Source organism: Symphodus melops (genome assembly GCF_947650265.1).
Source record: "Symphodus melops genome assembly, chromosome: 1".
Lineage (NCBI taxonomy): Eukaryota > Metazoa > Chordata > Actinopteri > Labriformes > Labridae > Symphodus > Symphodus melops.
In genome coordinates this window covers 41,320,938-41,343,070 of record NC_136691.1, presented here as the reverse complement: position 1 = coordinate 41,343,070, position 22,133 = coordinate 41,320,938, and the positions used below count along the sequence as shown (strand labels likewise).

The following is a 22,133-nucleotide window of genomic DNA, read 5'->3' as shown; positions in this document are numbered from 1 at the left end:
ACACCCGGAGTGATGTCAGTCCATCTGAGGGTCCAATCAGTGCAGACGGTGTTGGATCTCATACAAAATTGCTTTAAGTGTCCTAAATAATGCAGCAGCATTGATAACGTGACGCTTTCTTAACTTTTTGGCTTAACAGTTTGCAAGAAACAACACTGAAGTCTAAAAAGTTCTCAGGATCTAAGAGCCATACTCTTTATAATTACTGTTTGAATGCCCTGCGTGAAGTCTTTTCTGAAAAGACGCTGTTCGGACCAGAGATCCATACTCTTAACATCACGACTCAGGCAGAGGGAAAGTCGATTCTGATGAGAGCCCAGGCTTCATCATGCATAATCAATCTTATTACACATGGCGGCCTTTGCCATCAGTCACACACGGACAACTCAACGTTGGGGGGAAAAAAGGGGGAGAATTCTTAAAACTGTAGAAATGAGGACAGTGATGGACAGCTCTCCTGTCTTAGTAGTGTGTTCACGACAGAAAGTGTTGACACATCACTGCCTCTGTGAGACATTTTCAGTAAGAATATAAATGGTTCTCAGGGGAACCTCAACACGCAGGAGTATTTTCATGACTTTCAGAATGTTTTGAAATGATGATCTATTTTGGAGTTAACACAGAAACTATAAATGAAGCAGTGTTGGTAATTGTGAGAAAAAGTGGCAAAGGTTCATCTTCAGATGTCATAATGTGTAGAGTTTGTAACATATTAACAGCACTTAATTATTTTTTACTGTACATGACGTCGTTCAATTTGCAACAAATGACACATAAAGAGCTAATCAAACAGCAAAAAGCAGGTGGAATCACAGGGGCATTCTTATCAACTAATTATTAAAAAAAACATATGCTCGAGTTGAGCAGGAGGAAGAAGTCAAAATGGTAAATAAGGTTTTTTGTATCACCAGTTATACTTTGCAAAAAAAAAGATGCTTTGAGATTTTCATCAGTCAGTCAACCTAATATATACAGCACAGGTTAATTTCCATAAAAGCTGCACTGGAGTAGATTGGATTGGAGTTGTTCCATCAAATACATTTTGATGACTCTTAGAGGATGCCAGTCTGTGATTAATGACCTCATGTTGCACGCTCACCCTACACTTTGACTCTGGCTTTAGCCTTCATGACACCTAAATGAACTGCACAAGGATCTCACAGTGGCTGATGTTCGTTTACATTTAAACCAAAGTGTGACTGCTGCAGAAGTCAAAGGGAGATCAGAATACCAAAAAAAAATGTTTGAGTTTTAAAAGTGTTTTTAAATGCATGACATGCTGCACTCATACTAATCATCTTATCACATTAATAGTTTAAACCTCATGGAGCAAGTGGACAGCAAGCGTGAGATGTGTTCTGTTTCACAAATGAAACCTGTGCTGATTGGCTTGATTTATAACACACAATTTGGCATTGTTGGCATAATTAAAGTACATTTGCTATGTTGCAAATGTACGCTAGAGTCTTTTTTGGGCTTGATGTCTTTTGCTGTGAGCCAGCAGACAGAGTACTGGATCAACATGTTCCTGACGGACACGCTCCGCTCTGTTTGTTTGTGAGGTGTGTCAGCGTGATGTCAGGCTGTCGTTGACTGTGCTTTTGGTCAGTTGACAGGTTGGGTTGGCAGCAGGCGACCAGCTTTTCTGTTTGCGATGTCAGCAACACTTGATGCTCAAAATTCAGTGGTGATAAACGCATGGGGGGGGGACCTGTGTTGTTCTGCCGTCTGCCTTATGTGGCTGTTGTTTGAGAGATGTTTCCTGTATTTCAAACACAACACATTGTATGTACAAAGAGTTTGTCTGTGAGGGAATGTGTACCACAAAGGCCTCTTATTACCTGTCATCCTCCTCAACCGTTTTTTCAATTTTCTGAGTTTCTACTTTCTAGTTGTCATAACCTCTCTGGTTCTAAACAAAACATTCTCTCTCTCTACTTTCTTGTGATTTACCTTCATCAGTGTACACACATCTTATTTCTCTTTCAAGCTGCCAGTCTATTCAACTGCTTTTCTTCACCTCCTCCCTCTTCTTCCTCCTCCACCTCCTCCTCCTCTGTCGTTCACTCTCAGTGAAAGATCTTTCCAATTCATTATTTATGGAGCTTCCTGCGTCGTGTCGCTGTCAGATGCAGCAGACAAGCATGCCGCTTCTTCAGCATTAACTTGCACTGAAATCCGGGAAAAGTCATGTGTCATACTGTATGTACTGTGAGCGCTCATGTCCTTGTCATCGTCATCAGCTCTTTACCAGGTGTTACTTTACAGCAGCATTTTTGTCAAAAGGGAAGCTCAAAACGGCTGCATCAGAATGTGTTTTTTACACATTAAGCACTTTTAATCCACAGCCGACGCAATTCATGTAGAGGTGCTGAAAATGTCTACTTTTTTCTTTTTGTAGGTTTTCACTGATAAGTACAGTGAGTCACGTCTTCAGTACAGTAGTGAGATGTCAGTGTGCAGTGACTGTGTTAGGAGATGCTCTAATTGTGGTGTCAGTGACAGGGTGCTGTAAAACAGTCATGTGAATATGGAAGCTGGATGTCTGTAACCAGGAAAAAAATTGTCTTCTGCTTTCTTGTATTGATTAAAAAGGACTTAATGTTGATCAAAGACTGAACAGAACTTTTGGCTTGGTTTGTAAGAAGTACAAAGAGCTATCATCAGTTTTGACTGAGAAGGCCTCTTAACATTTCCTCCCTGACCTAATCGAGTTGTCTATTAATTACGTTGTGCTTCTAATATGCTAAATGTTATAATCCCTGGGAATATTGGCACAGAGTGAGATCGTCAGGTAGAAGTCATCTGTCCCTTCAAAGCTCCAGGTTGCTAATTAAAAGGGACAGCGCCATTTGCTATCTGGAACCTGCCCAGATCTACAAGGCTGTCTGAGTCAGCATCTCCCTTTTATTGTCTTTTAATATCTGAGTTTTATGAGCAAGCATCTGCTGGTTTCATTTGAATGTGCTTCGCCTATTTTATTATTGATTTTCTTAATTTGTCTCGCTGTGTAGCCCTTTTTTGCTTCAGTTTAATCTATCGTTAGACATAGAATTATTTAACTGTTTATTCATTATTAACAATTTGGACTGATTCAGCACTAATTAATTTGGGTTTTAAAAGGCCTATAATTAAGGCCAGGTTACGTCTTTTAATGGATCGAAAACCCCTTTGTTGTACTGCTTATGACACCACATAGTAACACCATGCATACTAGAAAAAAGACACATGTTTTGCTTTTTTCTTGATTCGTTCAAAGACGTTACCTTGAGCAATTAGTAGCAGCTGACCACAAAGCCGCTGCAGCAGCTTTTTCCTCAGTATGCAGTCAAATTCAAACAGAGGTTGCAAACAGTAACTAAACCGATCACTGACTAGATGGGACACAATGTGAGAATAAAGAGGTATTTATTAAATCAGAACAATCTCTCCCTCCACCCCCAAAGAAGCACACACTCACACGAGGACGTAATGTGTACATAACTGTTTTACATTTAAAGCTACTGTTTGCCTGAGTTTTGCACCTGCCTGCCCTACAGAAAGCAAGCAGACTCCACGTCGGCAGGTTAAAGCCAACACAAAGTTCAATATCATTTTGGAAAGAGCTTTATCTGCTTGGCGCTTCACCTCAATATGATTCTATTTTCTCTTCTTTGCCGACATATCCACCTCCATCATATCCGCCCATTTAAATTGCGTCCAATTGCTGAACTGTATCCATTCTTCAACTCACTTGTGCGCTGTCATTGGCTGTGGGAAACACACCAGCTCCCCACCCAGAAACGAGATACTCGAAATAAAACATGAAAGTCTAGACACAGGACAACGTCTCTGCAGACACAGTCACCACCACACGTGCACTCGAATTCAAAAGGTCATGATTGAGCAGCATTACATTTGTATAAATCGTTGTAAGTTTTTTAGGAAAAGCTACTGACTAGGTCTTCAAAGTAAAGCCTCATTATGTTATATGCCAGCAGAAGATGAAAATACTTTTTCTATGAAACACGAGGTCATTGAGGATAGCGTGAGGTAGAGATGAAACACAGAGGCTCACTTAAACACTCACAAAACCCCCAGACTACAACTTAATCTTTCTTATCATGGGATTTACTATGAACCTGGCTCTCCCTTCAGCAAGCCATGAGCAAGACTTTATCTGTTGACCTTCCATCTCCCCCACAAACCAAAGTGGGCCACACAGCGCTGCACAGCTCAGCCCTGACATCTGGTGTGACTGGGAGGGAGGGTCACAACACATCTGGCAGTAAAGCAGGAAACTGGGTTAGTATCCAGAGTATGCAGGTCAAAGCTCTGGATTAGAGTCGCACAGAGGGTAGCTGGGGGAACTTTAATAGAGGGATCATGAGGAATAGGATGATGTCCCGGCTGTCTGATCATTATGAGGCGATGCTCCTTTATTGTGAGTCTGGGGAATTTTTTGTAATCTTAACTTTTGTGGACTGTGTTGTCCATTTCATGTCTCTATTCTTCCAATTCATCCTTCAACCTCCGTCTGGTAATCTGTGTTTCTCTCTCAGCCTCCGCACAGGCTTTTTTTTGATTGTAAGACTTAAATCTCTGTTGGACATGAACCAGGCTTTCAAGTATAACCACGACGCTCTCTTCTTCCCCATGGTAACACTGCAGTGGACAGAAGAGAGAGGGCATTACATAATGATAGACACACACACACACACACACACACACACACACACACACACACACACCACTGCAAACCTGTCAGCACACTTCCGTTTAAGGGTCACTGGTTGGATGATTTAAATGGATTCAGACAAGTTGTCAACTATGACACATGGAGGTTGTGTCAGTACTGAGACAGCCTTTTTTCTCCTTGTTTAAACTTTGACTTCAATGACCTGTGCATTCAACACTTAAATAGTGTTCTTCACACTGTATTTTATGTATTTACAACAATTGACAAATGAGTCTCCTTTTTATTATTTATACATAATGTAATATTCCATTGTCTAATTGTAAACATGTCTGATTAAAATTCAAGCTTTCAGAATTGTCGTGTTTTCTGCTGCAGCGAGGTTGAAAGCTGTAGGGTATCCTGATTCGCTCTGACATGAGTGTATGCAGCTCCCGTGCTGCTCTGTCCGAGTTGTCAAAGGAGAAATGTCAGGAGCATAAGTCAGATCGAGGATTTCTGTCTTCAGCTTGCCCTTTGTTTACATTTTTCCATCCCCTCCTATAGCCATGCATTTTCAACTGAATATGTATCCCACATTCAGCATATTAAACAGCACTCAATTAAGTCTATGTTAAGAGGAGAATGTTTAGGACCTAACCCTCTCCATTTTTGTGAAAAATATTTAAAAACAAAATGTCTCTCTCTTTTACTTTACTTATGGTAGTTACAAAGGTTTTCTCATTATTCACTGAGCTGAACATAATGGAGTCTCTACTGTCTCACTTTTGTCAGAGAAAGAGATTACTTTTTGGAAGTTTAATGACAGTACAGAAGAGGCATTCATTAATTAGGAGCCCCTTTGGGTGTTATTCACCCCCTATAAAGCAGTGCTTAAATAAATCATTTGTCCTACCCTCTCTCTATTTTTCAAAAGCACCTCCGATATTTAACCTTGCTTTACTTTTACCTTGCTTTTTTCATGGAGCTTATTAGAAAAATGCACAGGCTATGTTGGCTGGGTGGAATCAGCTATATCTGAAACAGTTTCAGCTTCTATCGTTTCAAAAGTTGTTGCTTTGTCTTGAGTGTCATGTTTCTGTCTGGCATATGACTTTATAGACTTCTATACCTACTTTGAATGAACTTCTAGGTTCTTCTTTTTTTGTTTTGGATAATAGGAGCAAATGTTTCGACTCCCACAAAAGTGGTCATAGTCTGAACAAACATGATTTCAACTTTCTACGGGAATCACTCTTTTAAATTTATATTGAACTTACGTCGAATGGCATTGTCTTATTTTCTCTGTGACTCTCACTTTCTTGGTTTCTCTTTTGTTGTCGTTAGCAATTGACATCTGTAATTGTCTGTGAAACATCACCATTTGGGCTTTCAAACGTTTTTTTTTTTGCCTCAGGATAATAGGATTTGAGATTGAGAATATATCCTTAAATCATCATCATCATGTCTACCAGGGAAAGCAGTGACACTCAAAGCTTAATGTGAACGTAGTAACAAACAAGGATGGCTGCACTGACTGTATAAGTAGATTGTGTTTTTCCTGAGTATTTATTTACTATTCTTTGACGTGTTGCCCGGCAGATAGCAGGTAGTGCTGCAAGGTGTTGATGTATTTTGTATCTCTCGACCCTCCAGCTGTCACCTTTTCAAGCACATTGGAAAGCATTTAATTTCTTCTCAGCAGGACGTGAAGCCTACTGCATGTAATTACCACAGAAGCTTTATCTGATCCTTAAGAGGAATGAGAAGAATGCTTTTATTTTTTTCACAGTGTGATGCTAGACTGTTATTAAGACAACCAAGCAAAAGAGACCTCATTAGATTGCTGAGTAGCTGTTTCCCATCTCCCTGCCTTCGCCCTGCAGTAGCTCTGACTTCTTATGTCACACGTCAACACCTAGTTGCACATAGTAAGGAGAGGCAAGGCTCAACAATGGCCCTGAGACAGTTTCATGTACAGTCGAAGCTTGTTAGGTTGGGAACAGAAGTGTAGCGATGCCTAAAGTGGGTATATTCTTAATTTCTCCCTCAGATGTCTTTTTTTTTTTTTTTGCCACCGTCCAGTCGTGTATAAACAGCCTCTGATATACAGTGGCATTTAAAACTACTCTTGCACGTTTAGTCAGTGCGTAGAAACAGAGTAGGGAGGGTCATCTCCTCACAAACCAAGTAAAAAAAATTGCAGCATATTACTCAAGTTATCATCGATCAATGTTGTGAATCAGAAGAGATTTCAAAGTGACTTTACCCTGGAGACTGACAGATAAAGGTGTAATACTCTATATATTACTGCACCACACCACTGATTGGGAGATTACTGTCAATGGGACAGCATGCATTTAATTTTTAGTTTCTGAATTATAGAAATATTTAGTTTATGTCAAAGTTAACTTCACACTCAAGTAGTGCTTCATATACTGCACGGCTCTGTTTATTCTGGTGTGGCTGGTTGTGAGTTTATTTTGAATAATCCGAAAAAAGAAAGTTTAAAAGAACTGTACAATGTTTATGGTATAAAATTCACTCTGCAAGATCACGTCTCCTTGTCAGGTGGCTCTGAAGGGAGGACTGTGGTGTACTGTAACATACAGCTGGAATAAACCTCAGCCTACATCTCTTCTCCTCTATCTTCCTCCTCCATATGTCCTATAATTAGATCAAGTACATGCCATGATTCTAGTGGTTCAATACGACTCGCTGAGAGACCTCCAGAGTCTCTATTTTCTTCTGTGTCTGTCTTCAAAGTGTCTGTACAGTATGTTCATACATTTCAGAGCCATGTTTTAGGTATTTCAGAGGCTGGAGGTAGAAATTGCAAAGCACCACAGGAAACAAGTGTTTTGTTTTCTATCAGTATGATGACATTCAAACTAATGGTTCCTGCTGTCTTTGCAAGCCAGTTATATATCTCTGTGTGTATAAAACTGTGTGTGTGTTTGTGTACCTTTGTGTATCTGTGTATGGTGCTATTTTTTTTTTGTCTTGGAAGCCTAGAAATATCTGTTTGATGGATGACTGCATTGTGTGCAGACAGCCTGTTAAGAGGCTCTGTGGATGAAAATGAATCCATACAGAGGAATAATGTAAGCTCTGTATAAGGCTGTGAAAAATCTCAACTGTGACATGAAGTTACCTTTGATTTACAAAAAAAATTACTTTGTTTTTCCTGCTCAATTCAAACATTGTTTTTGTGTTCAGAAATAAGGGATGTGTTTATTGTCAGAAAAATGCAGTTATTTTGTGAGAGTCTGCTCTAGACCTTTAAGGATACACTCTGCATGTAAGAGTTTGATAATGTAACAGACTACTCTACAAAGTGTATTTCAATTTTTCTCAGTTTTGTAATGAACCTACCTGTGTATTTTTCTATTGTTTAGGCTCAGTTACAGTGTGTCTATCTTAAGCTTCAGGCTGCTCACCACGGCTTGATTTTGTAACCAGATAACTAAAACTCTGAGATGAGGTGCAGTGGATAGTAGGGATGTAAAGATTGATGGTAAGGCTGTTTAAAATCGATTCAAAGGTGTCAAGGTTTGAATCGGTTCTCTGAAAAATGAATCGCAGTAATATTGTGAGCGTCAGCAGCTGTAGAGCAGACACATATAGCACAAACATGATGCAGCAATTAATCGACATCACAATGTGAAGCTCCAATCACCTGCCGGTTCTCTCAAAATAAATCGTGAGGGAATTGTATTGTGAACCCAGTATCGTGGTTCGTATTGTGAGTTGAGTTAAACGTTACATCCCTGTAGTGGATAGTTTAACGGTCATATTTGAATCTCCATGTGCAGATGCTACAGTCTGTGTTGGACCCTCTGCACTGGGCCACACGTCATTCCTTCCTCTCTTACCTTAGCTTCCTACTCCTCTGTTCTCTGCAATAAAAGCAGAAAAGCAAAAATGCATACAAATTGACACATCAGCTTAGGTTTGGGCTGTTCTATTAATTATGATGACTTTATTGATAGATTTTATGTAACTACTTCTTCTTAAGGCAGTTTAAGTATTTCAGTGGGATTAAAAATCAAATGCAGGGGCGCCGATAGCTCAGCGGCAGCGACTGCGCGCGTACCATGTTGCGAGGCCTTGCTCCTCGCGCGGGCGGCCCGGGTTCGCGTCCGGCCTGTGGCCACTTTCCCGCATGTCTCTCCCCACTCTCTCCCCCTTTCCGACTCTATCTGTCCTATCAATAAAGGCAAAAAGGCCAAAAATAATCCTTAAAAAAAAAAAAAAATCAAATGCAGATATTTTTTTTTATACAGACACAAAGTTTGTGATGTGACTTTTATTTTCAAAATAGGTATAAAATAAGGTTAAAAAATATTCTCAGTTTTATTTTTGCTCATCTCACGTAACCCAAATAAAAAGATATCTTTGTGTGTATCTATAGATTTGCTCACTTTAATAATAATCTTAACTGGTAAAAACACTTGTCCATCAATGACAGTAATGAAGTTTATTAAATGGTTATTAAAAGGAATCATAGAGATGACATGAATTTTGGACTAAAACCAGAGAGGATTCAACGTAATTATAAAAAGGAGTCACTAGGTTTCACGTGTGATTGTAGGGAGATGGCATCTTTACTAACAGAAGGAGAACTGTTGTGACTCTCCTGCTAATGAGTGACGCAGGATCAGGTTTATTGTTATTTGAATTGGAGGTGCAGAGCCTGTGAGGAATTAGGAACTGGCTCCAAACGTTGCCCAGGGCTACAAACAGGCCTCCACCTCCATTAAGTCGTGACAGTCTTGGCCTTAAATCCTGGATGAGAAATATTGGAGTCTGGTTGGCCTACCAAACAGAAAGTTTTATTATTCTGTTCTGTTCTTCCAATGTGAAAAACAAGACTACATTGCTCGGCTTGTATTTGCAGAGTACTGCCATGGAGCACAATTTTGAGAATAAAGTCACTGACGGCCGTCATGAAGAAACTCTGGGAGTTCACAGATATTTGAAACTGAAGAACATAAATTAAACACATAAGTCTTTTGTGTGCCACCCTTGAATTATTAACACCTGAGAAGTGGAAGAGGGAAACTCTGTTCCTGCATCGGTGTTGAATATTTCTTAAAAAGCTAGCATGAAAGTTTAGGCCCATTGAGTTGAATGAAAGAGGGCCGAATGGAACTTTCTACTTTTTTTCTCATCTGATGCTCAAATACAGGAATCAGACAGAACAGCAACGTCCTTCCAAGTCCACCAACATAACGCTCTGACTTATTGTGTACTTACCTGGAAACTGATACCTTGGACTGTGCGTTGGGTTTCTCACACTAATTTTCAAGTACTGTTGAACTTTGGTGGCAGCAGTCTGCACGTGCTCCTTTTTATATGGTATTTCTAATTGATTGGACACCTACACTTCTGGTTTCCACCTTCTAAAGTCTGGACAAATTCACCCAGAGCCTGACATTTTCTGTCAGATAGTTGAAAGTTGTGTGTGAGAGTATTATTCTTGGTTAAGAGTCACAGATGACTTGTGCTGCCAGGCTGTCACTCTCAGTTTGCTACATTTTATGAGTTTGAAACTGGCTTCAATTCAGAGGCAGGATGTTGATGTAAAATGCCAACATGTTCCTAATTAGCTCAGAAAGTGGGCGTAAAAAGGTCAAGGATTAAGTTTTAGTTTCCTGCATACGGGTCTGTAGAAAAGACCTAAAGTGTCTACAGTTCCAACAGAAAACAAGCTGCTACATTTCCCTGCTCATCTTATTTAATTTCAGAGCCGTAACACTGTTTCACAGACGTCTGTATGTGTGTGTGTGTGTGTGTGTGTGTGTGTGTGTGTGTGGGGTAGAGTGCTAGTTTAATTAAGATTAAAGAACGTAAATATTAGAGTCTGTTTCACTAAGTGGCTTTTATGGCTTCATATCATGTCTCCAAGCTGAACTGATGCCTTTGCAGTCCATCCAGATAATGTACTCATAACCCTCCTGTGCCCTCTTGCTTAGACTGTCGGCTGCAGATAATACACACTGTGTCGACTGGAGTCTGCTGGTGTGGAATATCGTATTGAACATTTACCCTCACGGTTTGAAAAGCGTGATGCATCATCTGTTTTACTTATTGATGAGAGTTCAGCCCACCTCTGATTCATTGTCTAAGATTCCACACACACACACACACACACACACACACACACACTCTCTTACTCTTTGTGTATAAAATGACACATGCAAACGGCCGAACGTCTCCCTTGAGATGATGCAAGGTTGCCGTCAATACTTGAAATGGAACGTTTGAAACCTGCTACCCCATCAAAGTAGTATTCACTTAATGGAAGATAAAATTTGGCATTGTTTAATATCTGAACAGATTCTGTGCCTCATCCAGAAAATGTAATGGAACACACCTTTCTTTCCTGTGTTTAAATTGTGCTGGTGGATGTTATTTATTCAAACACTTGTGTTTTTAAATGCAGGGTTAGGTCATCTTTAGTACAGAGTCTAAAGAAAAGCTGTGCTCGAAACGTTACTCATGGGATGTGCTTACAATAAAATGCACGAAAAAGGAACAAGCGTGCAGTTTTCTTTTTACTCTTCTGAACCTGGACCTTGAGAAAGGCACCTAACTGGATGTGCGTGACTACAACTTTTACACATCTTTAGTATAGAGGAAATAGTCTGGGCAATTGTGTAACACATACACCCTCATTTAAATCATCTGTATGGTTCCTTTAAAGTGATTGCCCTCTGTGATTCGAGAGATCGACTGGGATGTAGAATACTGTTTATTTGTCTTATAGAATCTTGGTACACAGAGCAGGTGGGCTAGTATGGACCGCAGCTGCCTTTGTTTTGTTCTCTCTGGCCCTCTTCTTATTTCTGTCAATATGAATGTGTGTAGTAGTAGTCGTGTGTCTGTAATATGTGCCTCTCTCCGCTGAGCTCTCAGTTTGCAGAGGTAATGGCTGAGGTCTACTGGACTCAGGGGACGGACTAGAAATGAGTCACCCTGGTTGATTCTGTCCCAAAGGATGTGCAGGGATGATGGTTATTAAATGAAATGGTCTTAGACCCTGAGTCTGGGGGCGTGTATTAGAACTTTTAGCAGATTTTTACAGAGCTTCTACGAAACTTTTTATATATATTAGTATCTAACATTTTGATGTTTTTGCAGAGGGATATTTTACAGCTCTACTGTTATTTTACTTTTATTGCTCTATGTAATGGATTTGTTCCTAAATGATCTCCCATTAAGTTTTGCTATTCCATGATACATTTTGTCTCACACACACTAACATCCTCAAATCTGTTTAAGCAAACATATAGTCTGATCAGGACGCACAGCATGGTCCATAATGTGCATGATCACTCAGCCCAAGAGCTTTCACTAATCTGCAAATCAAGTTTAAATCCTGTGCTCGCTATTATCAGTCTGTGCTTTGTGTGTGTATATTGTTGTCCCTTGTGTGTCTGTGTTAGCTGTACTTTACAGCTGAGGCACCACAAACCCGGACAAATGAATAAAAAGGCAATTCAAGTGAAAATAAACCAACATGTGCACTAGCATCTTCTGAGGGCACAAAGTGTCTAATCGTTAATCGCTTTGTGCTATGATGATGTGACCTGACTCGACATTGTGTTGTTGTGGTTCTGTGTCTAATGCCCCCCTACACACACACACACACACACACACACACACATTTTTTACTTGTTACCACAGGTGCTGCTGGGGAGCTAAAATGGTTTTGGGTCGAGTTTCCATGGAGATTTGGGATTTATAAAGCTCTTAAAGGTCCACATTTGTCATTGAGCAGCTATGGTTTTCACTTTTGCTTTGTCTGGTCTCATTTTTTATACTCTTCATCATAGGTATTTAAATGATTAATTCGTTATTGCTCTTATTGTTGTCTGACAGTTCAATCTAATGTGTTATGTTTAGAGGCGTAATTTAGCAGTTATATTACAAATCCCTCTTCCATCTCTACCATTGGACCTAAAGAAGAGCTGTTTTTACTGTAGTAATAACTAGTCGGGATCCCCCATAAAAAATTAATAAATCTTTGGTGCAAACAAGTACACATTTGTAGATTGTTTATCATGTGGCAAACATATTTACAAATTATTATAATAATAATAATAATTATTATTATTATTATTATTATCATCATTATTATTATTATATAATTACAAATTATTTTTATTATTATTGTTTATTTCCTATTGCATATTAAATTCTTAAATAGGCGTTTCTGTTATAGAATGTATCATTAGTTTCAGCACGAGAAATTAACTGATAAAACAGGACGACATGGACCAGAATGTTGCTGAAGTCACACTAATTAAGCTGCAGCCTCAACAATCCTTAACAATGGATGAACGATGCTGCACCATCATAGTCAACCTCAAAACCTCAACACTCCATCATGCTTCTACTGATTATAAGGCCTTTCAGTTCATCTTCTGTCTATATTCTGTACAAATTGCATATTTTTGGGTGATTTTTGCCTTTTATTGGATTGGACAGCTGAACAGAGACAGGAAATGTTGGAAGGAGTGAGTAGGGGATGAAATGAAGCAAAATGGCCATGGCCAGATTTGAACCCACGACCACTGCGGCAAAGACTACAGTCTGTTTGCCTTTGGTGCGTGTCATAACCGGTTGGCTATCTGATGCACTGCAACACTTTCAGGGTCTCTCCATAACATTACCATTTTTGTAGAAAAAGTTGCCCACTCCATTATGTTTAATGGCAGTTGGACATTATTCTTCAGGGAAGCTGATTATTAATTACATAAAATGTGTGACAACCTGATTTGAAAATCTGCAGTTTGATCGTGTTAATTGGGACTCTCCCTGTAGTTCTTCCATCCTCCTTATTCCCATTTGCGTACTCACCCAGTGTGTTGCTGCTCAGAGGTCTCTCTGTTCTTATTCTCCTCATGCTTCAGCTGGCAGTCTGTTGGTTGCCTCCCAGTGGCCCACTAGCATTTTCCTGCTCTTTTTGTAGTTATTCTTAGGCTCATCTCAGAGAACGAAAGCTATGCAGACATGACAGGAGCACCCACGCACGGGTTGTCTAATGGGAAGAGAGAGAACAAGACAGAAAATAGAACAAAACAGAAGATAGAGAAAGATCATAAGCTGTGGTTGATCTTGGAGCATAGCCTGCTTCATTGTGCAGCTTGCCGATGGACCTCTTGGTCCCAAAAGGAGCCTGTGGGGTCCCCCTGTCAAAGTGGTGTGTACTGATTCAGGGCTACAACGTGACATGAAAGCCACAAAGATGACTCCTTCCAACAGCTGTATACTTAGAGGCTTCCCAAGGAGGCTGAATGCTTGCTTTGATTATTTATGAGACTGCAAAAGCAACATGAGTGTTTTTTTTTCTTTGACTACACTTGTTTCTTGACTCATGTACTTTTTTCATCTCTCCTTTCCTCGTGCAGATGCGTCATGTTTGTTCTTGTCATGTCTTTTGTCCTCAGGAATTCATGATACAGGAAGTGATATGGACTGTATGTCACTTTTTTCTTTCTACAGGGCATCAACATAGTGGGGCCCAGTAATGCAGAAACCACTCCACGACCTCCCAGTCCAGCCATGTACCAGCTGGACATTATCCTAAAGAAAGGGAACAACCTGGCCATTCGAGACAGGACGGGTAGGAGCTCTGTTTATTTGGTCTGTTAACTCAACGATACAGAGAGGCAACTTATTTTTCAGCCCCCAAACGAAAGCCAGCCAGCCCTGCCTCTGTCGATCTGTCTCGATCGGTTTGTCATTGACAGGCAGTGTTGAGCCCAGGAGGCTTCATTATTATATTTTCTATTCATCTGCTGTCTTTATGAGTCTACCTCCAATTTTGTTTATTCACATTTTTTGTCGATAAGAAATTATCTTTGCGCCCCCCTTCACATCTGTTCTTTGTATTTTCACCTTTTCTTTCCCTCTCCCTCTTGACTCTCTCCATGTCTGAGGTTTTATTAAATCACACGTCTGGTACTCCCAGCTCACTCCATTGCTTATGTGTGAAGTGAAATGGATTTACTAGGAATGGTTCAGCCCATTTCTTGTGCTTCCCAGCATGAAAATAATATAATCCTTTGCCTGAGCCGGAACTCAATCCTAGCCCGCTTCCTTTAGCGTAGACTATGAAAATCTAAATCCAGTTTTGACTCTTGACTCCACACCTTTTAGGCTTTTAGTACTCGTGAGACTGTATAGTGTTGTTTATAACCGTAGGAGACCTTTACGCTCACATAGGTTTCTTTCTTTCTTTCTTTTTATTAATAATGAATAAATAGACTTTAGACGACCAAAGTCAGGGCTCCATGAGAAAGCTGAGTGGCACATCATGTTGGAAGAAGAGCGATGGTGGAGTAGCAGCAGTATAGTTATTTTAAGTTGATAGATTCACTGCATACACTGGCTTTTTACTAGAGGAAGGATATTGAGCCTGTCTAAAAAGTGGAGGACAGATAGCCTTCTGCCTGTGAAAGCACTCCTTTGACTATTTGAGGCGATAATGTCTCTCATAGTGTAACAGAAACAAGCAGGACCTCAGATTTTCACACAACCTCTCACATGACAATGTTTTGGGTATGCTGATCTCATTAGGGGTTTTAGCCGTCACCATGACGCCACATTTGAATAAACGTGCCCTGCTCTCTCTCCTGACTACCTGTCCGTCCACATAATGAGCAGCGAGGCTCAGAGCTCACCTGTCCTGTCCTGAGCACATCCAGAGAGCTCATTAGAGAGAGAGAGAGAGAGAGAGAGAGAGGGAGAGAGAGAGAGGGAGAGAGAGAGAGACAGAGAGAGAGACATAGAGAGAGAGAGAGAGAGAGACAGAGAGAGAGAGACAGATAGAGACAGATAGAGAGAGAGAGAGAGAGACTCATAATCATACAACATACAGCAGACTTCATTTCCAGCAACAAAGATGTTTTAATGATTTTGTTTGTCTTTCCATGCGAGGTTGCCTTTAAATATGAGTATGTACAGCTGAAGCCAAGTCTTCCCTTCACTACATGTTGCTTCTGTGGTGCAGCAGGCACAGAAAAAAGCACAGACAGACAGACATGGATTTGTGGGATTTTCCATGAGCAGATCAGTCTTGTCAGATATGTAGATGTGAGCACAGCTGGGTTCTCAAATTGGAGTAGTTTTTTCTGGGAAAAGCTATTTAATTCTATTTCCTATTTATTCCCTAAAATCCTTTGACATGTATGAATCACAGATCAAACAAATAGTTTCCAATTTGGTCTGCGAAACATGCATTTTCAGATTTTCCTATCCAGTGAACCTGACATGTCAACGTCAAACAGGCCTGCTTATCAATTATCAAGCCTAATTTTTAACTACTGCGCTATTTAAACCACAAGCCCAGCTAAATTAATATCAAACTTATATGATTAATAACCTGTCCTTAGGAAGACAAGCAGCTTGATCATCATATTTTGGACAAATTGTTTAAGGCCACATTTAAGCTTCAACCAGTCTGAAACATTATAGATCATTGCAGATATTTTGAACACCTGACCACAGAGATCAACCAGAAACAAATGAAAATGCAGCTCTGATCCAGTCATCAACATGTTGCATGCAACCACAGTCCAGGCTGACGAGCCAGACTCAAAGAGGAGGAGAGGCAGTTTCCCCATTAGCACGTTCTTAGGTATTAAAAACCTGACAGAGGCCTCACAGAAGATCAAAGGAGGCACTGCTGTAACACAATTGAATCACAGTTCAGCAGACGTGAGTTTGGACTCCTCTTAAGATCTTCTATCTAAAAGTTATTTGATTTTTTGGCAGTTCAATTTTTTTTTTTTATGGAACTGCCACTGCGCCACCAGCGCCCCCCTCTGCTTCCTTTTCTCCAGTCCATCTCACTGTGTTGGTATTGATCATGCGAGTATCAGCTGGTGGCTGCACATAATACCAGGAATGTTTCTAAGTGGTGTAGCCTGCAGCTGCAAACCTTGCCAAACGCAATCTGTTACTGACTGTTGTGTTTGCTCCATAAACTGAAGATATACTGTAGCATGTGCTGCAGCTGCACACACACAAACACACACACACACACACACACACACACACACACACATACACACACGTGCTAAATGAACAGTGTGGGCATGTTAGATGTTCGATATTTAAAAGGCGTTTTTGTAGTTCATAGGAAACGTGTTATTCACAAAAAGATGTTAGATTCTTTTGTAAAGTTTTTGTCTCTGATGGGGGATGACAGTTACTGTTACCGGTGTAACAATCTGTGATCTGGACCGTGGGACTTGTGATCTGCTGCACCACTAGTTGTTGGGGAAGCATGGGCGTCCTTTATCCAGTCATCCTGGCTTCCCTGCTTCTCTAGAGCTCCTGGGAGGATTGCTGATTTGAGCAACAACACTGTGGCTGGATAATTCCATCAGTTTACTAACACGTTGCCAAGATGCATTCATTCAAATAATAATTAACTACACCACTTACCCCGTTCAGGGTAGCAAGTTTCTGGAGCAACATGGAGCTTAGGTAATAAGGAAAAACCTTGATGAGATTACGTGTCCTTTTCAACAGTTTGCTGACAAGCAGCAGCACAGATCAAGATTCAAAAAATAAAAAACATGACTGTAATACAGTACAATAAAATGGTGTGAAAACAAAACAAATTAAATGAGCAAAACTGTATCAAGAACTCTATCACAAGTGTATCAGGCAGAACATCTACAGCCAGACGTGCTTGCGTAGTTGGTCAGAATCACCTTAATAGTGTCCAGTGAGGTCAGCGAAGTGAGTTTCAAGCAAGTGCATACAGCAAACAAATGTGTGAGGGCTTTCAGTGAGTGTTGGACCTCAGTACTCCACGATACAGAGTCCTGCACGTGTAAGCTTTGAGAAGAGGCGTGCATGTATAAATACACACAATAAAAGTGGCAGCAACCCATCTCTTTCTAAAATAAAAACTTAATTTCAGTTTTTGTCTCTTTACTAACTGCTGAATATGAGGTAAGAGAGGGATTCATTCATAAAAATACCAAGATATCTAAAAATGACGATATCTGTGTAATGTGGATGAAACAAACATAATATAATATTGAACCGTTTGGTAAAGCAACCCGAAAAACAGGACATCAAGAAGATCCAAGTGTAGCATCCAGACTGTGTGAATGTGTGATTTTATATACAGGCATAATTGAATTCCAGTCATTGATAAGTAATATCCATATGGTGTTTAGTGGTTGCTTTTCATCTCGCTGAGCCATCATAGTTCACAGAGGGTAGATTTCCCTCAGAGGTCGCCGCAAGGCTGCTTAACACGAATCATCCCTCGCTCATTTGTCTGGTGTTAAACACACATGAGACATTTGGGAGCAGTCTGGAGCACAACCACAGTGAGTTTCAAGCATTTTTTCATCAGTCTCTGTTCAGCCTGCACAGAGTAAAATGCTTCACAGTTTGTAGCCAGGAAAGACAGCCAACGCTGTGACATGGTTCAATATTATGACAACATGACAAATACCCTCACTGGATATGGATGATTAAAGTAGACATGAGGTACACAGACATGTTTCACAGGCGCGTTAACAACACAAATTGAACTGAAGAAGTGTCAACTCTGTGTTTCCTTTCCTCTGCTCATTCACACCTTACTTGAGTGAAATGGTATTGAATTAAATCAGAAGAGTAGAGACAGCGATGTAGAGCAGTGGATATAAAGGAGAAGTTACATCACATATAAACTTGCTTTGCATTTCATCCTGTCAGGGAAAGACCCTGTAGTGTTCCAAGTACACCCATCGCGTCCTTAACTGCCTTATATGATGAGCAGTTTCTCTTCTCTTCTCCATTTGTATTGAACCAATACACATTTATCCTTTTTTTGTTCAGCAACATCAAACGTCCCATTTTTCTTCAGCTTTCTCAGTAGGGGTCTCATGTAGAAAATGTATTGTCAAGGCAATACTAGACTATCGGTATCGGCTCAATTTATCACAGATATGATATATTTGAAGGGCTAATATTAGTATGCCGGTTTCTTGAAGTACAGAGAGCACAGCTTGCCTTATTATCTTGCTTGCAGTTTTTAGTGATGTTCTCTGTGTTCATCTCCTTATGTTACTCTCCCACATGCTGCTTTATTTCGTTTTAGCTCATACTTCACAACTGCGTACACCACCGATCTCGCCATTGTTGTGTTTCTCACTTTAACAGTATGATGTCGCACATTAATGATGTTGCATTCTGAGTAAAAGTCAATGCAGAACAGGAAAAAAGGCAGATACATGCATGTATGTGTTTGTGTGTTGTTGTAATGAGGCTTTGAACCTCCACATCCCATGATGGAGTTCTTCGTCTTTTCACTCTTGCCCAATACATCCTCAAGAGCAGATTGCATTCTGGGTAATGGGAATCCCTAGAGCTGCAACCATCTGTCAGTCTTGACAGTACAAATGGACCAGGGAGACACACAACAATGCACACGCGCACACACCTTGGTGCACGAGAATGCTGTAGTGTTTTCAGCTTGAGCTAAACTACAGTTTTTTGGGCAGTTTTGCACACTAAATCCTCTTCTGTTTCCACATCCTCCTGCACACACTGTAACTGTCTTTTCACAGGCAACGTGCTGGCCGCCCATGAATGGGACCTCCTGAACTATATATCACGAAAGTTGTGTGTCTAAGGAAATTTAAAGTTAAGGGTGAATACCGGATTTTGAAGTTAACAGTCAGGTTAATATTGTCCAATATATGTACTATTGACTAACTGAATCTCCATGTACGAGATTCAGTTTCAGCATTTTTATGAACGTGTGTCTTTAAAAGGTTTGACATCCTGCAAAATGAACTTCAAATATGTTAGATCAGGGAGAATCATTTGAAACTACCACAGGAAAGGCACAGTTACAACCAATATCATATTAATAGTATAATTCATAGTAATAAACATTAAACATGAACAATCATGTTACCCTGCAAGTTAATCAATTAGTAGTTAGCTATATAATTCATTAGACCTATCGATCCTAACGGTGTGTGTGTGTGTGTGTGTGTGTGTGTGTGTGTTTGTGTGTGTGTGTTTGTGTGTGTGTGTGTTTGTGTATGTGTGTTTGTGTGTGTGTGTGTGTGTGTGTGTGTGTGTGTGTGTGTGTGTATGTTTTGTCTATCTGTCTGTCTGTCTGTCTGTCGGTCGGTCGGTCGGTCGGTCGGTCTCTCTCTCTCTCTGCTCTTTTGTGAAGTGTCTTGAGGTAGCAATTTTTAAGAATTGCCACAATACAAATAAAGATTGATTGAAATTTTATTACCAGACCTTCATTTAATGCATTTAAATTGCGTCTATTAATGGCTCCTAAAGTAAAAATCGATATTTTCTATATAACACTGAGTGCTTTGTTTCTCTGATATTTTCACAGTTTGACACCTTGAGATAGGATAAGAGAATCAATCAATCAATCAATCGATCTTTATTCATATAGCGTCAATTCATAACAGGCATTATCTCGAGACACTTTACAAAAGCAGAATCTGTTATTCATCACAAAAAATGAAAAATTTGTGTTACAGCAGCAAAGCAGGATAGCAGTAGAAAATATTAAATTAGATAAAAAATTAAAAATGTTAATAGTTATATATGATATTGCACAATTTATCTCATAAAGTATTGTTGCAGTGCAAATCAAATAAAAAATACAAATAAGATCAGGTGACATCTTATAACATTCTTATAACACAAGACGTAGTAATGAATTGTCCGGTTTGTGGGTGAGTTTTGCGATCTACTTGGAGCAGTCTTGGTTAAACAGTCTGACTGCAGCAGGAAGGAAGGACCTGCGGTATCTCTCCTTCAGACACCACGGGTGGCGAAGACACATTGTCACTGAAGGGGCTGCCCAGTACTGTTACAGTATCCTGCAGGGGATGGGAGACGTTCTCCGTCAGGGATGATATATTTTTCATCATCCTCCTGTCTGGCCTTCTTCACTAGTTTGTTCAGTCTTTTCCTGTCTGCAGCCGTGGTGCTGCTGCTCCAGCAGACCACTCTGTAAAGGATGGCTGATGCCACCACTGAGTCATAAAATGTCCTTAAGAATGCTCTCTGCACTCCGAAAGACCTGAGTCTCCTCAGCAAGTGAAGTCTGCTCTGGCCATTTTCACAGAGTGTTTTGAAAAAGACTGAAAACATCTGTCTTTGTACTTTGGTTATGTGTCACAGTAATATTAAGACACACAGGACACATTTTACTACTGTAATCCATTGTAACATACAAAAGAGTCACTGAATCTTTTTTCTCATAAAGAATGAAACTTATTTTTAGAATATGAGATCACACTGTCTTCTTAAGGAATGTAATTACATACTCATAAATGACCCATGAGTATTCAGGGCCGTTTGTCTGCCCTGACACAGAAACCTATTGATCAAATTGTGTAATGAGTATCTACAATTGATGACGGAAACTGGAGCAGTATAATTAACTTATGAATTGATACACACATCAGTGTTGAAGCCTTTTCTTATAGAAATATGCAGCTAAAATATCCCTGCATCAACATTACCTTTCCACCAGGCTGCCTCTAACGAGCTCCTTGTAATTAGCTTATTAAAAATTATTTACCAAAGATAGTGTGCCGAGCAGTCTAGACTGTTTTTTACAGGCTTGACTTTGACCTTTCCACATATAATGACATTTTAACTGTAGAAAAGCCCTCTGGTCACTAGCATGCATATCCTAGCATCTGCTCTCTCAGACAGACAGGAGTTATTTTTGCTATTACAGAAATGTTCATACAAGTTTTGAGGCCTCATGTCTGACATCCCTGTTTGTTTTATTGTTGCTGCTTCCAGACAGAACAATAAACTAGACAAGTGTTTGCCGTACTTATAATATGACTTATAGTATGAGTCCCTAAGTTCTGAATTTCTCCAATGTGCTTATGTAAGAATGTTGGCACAAAGATAAATATTCAAAGAAGTGTAGTGGTGACTTTGTACAGTATATGGCGTAACTTTGCTTTGTGCGAGTGCATCTGGGTTGTTGCATAAACACACAGGTAGAAACTTCTTTTTTTTCTTCTTCTTCTTTGAAAGTGTGAAATGAATAAATCCTCCGTTTTTTCGGAGGGTTTTAGTTTCCAGAGCAGCACTCATATTTAAAAGAGAGCATCAGCTCGTGTGTATAATGACTGTAATGTTACATCATAGCTTCAGCTGCTAGAACTGATAGTTTTCACGTCCACTACTTCCTTAAAGGACTTGCACGACAAATGATTGTGTGTTATTTAAAAAGCCTGACCCAGTAACAGTCAGGAATCTTTGAATAATTCAAAATTTGTCTGAAATTAGAACAAATTAAAACATATACAGAACATATACATACTTTACCACGTGGCATGTGTTGAAATAATACAAGCAATCCCATACAGTGGTCGAAAAGCTGAATTCACGTCCACTCTACTGTATCTGGTCTTTCAGTTACATTTTGTCTCCATTTTGCTCCATCCTCTTT

At 39.9% G+C, this 22,133-nt stretch overlaps 1 protein-coding gene across 5 annotated transcripts in view; it reads left to right on the top strand.

The window, feature by feature from the left end:
* The window catches only part of mctp1a (multiple C2 domains, transmembrane 1a), a 119,932-nt gene that overhangs the window by 25,451 nt on the left and 72,348 nt on the right, over nucleotides 1-22,133 (top strand). For all 5 annotated transcript variants that reach the window (XM_079337691.1, XM_079337690.1, XM_079337692.1 and 2 more), the window contains exon 2: nucleotides 14,168-14,288. In XM_079337691.1, the coding sequence (XP_079193817.1) occupies nucleotides 14,168-14,288 (121 nt within the window). The remainder of the gene's footprint in view (nucleotides 1-14,167; nucleotides 14,289-22,133) is intronic.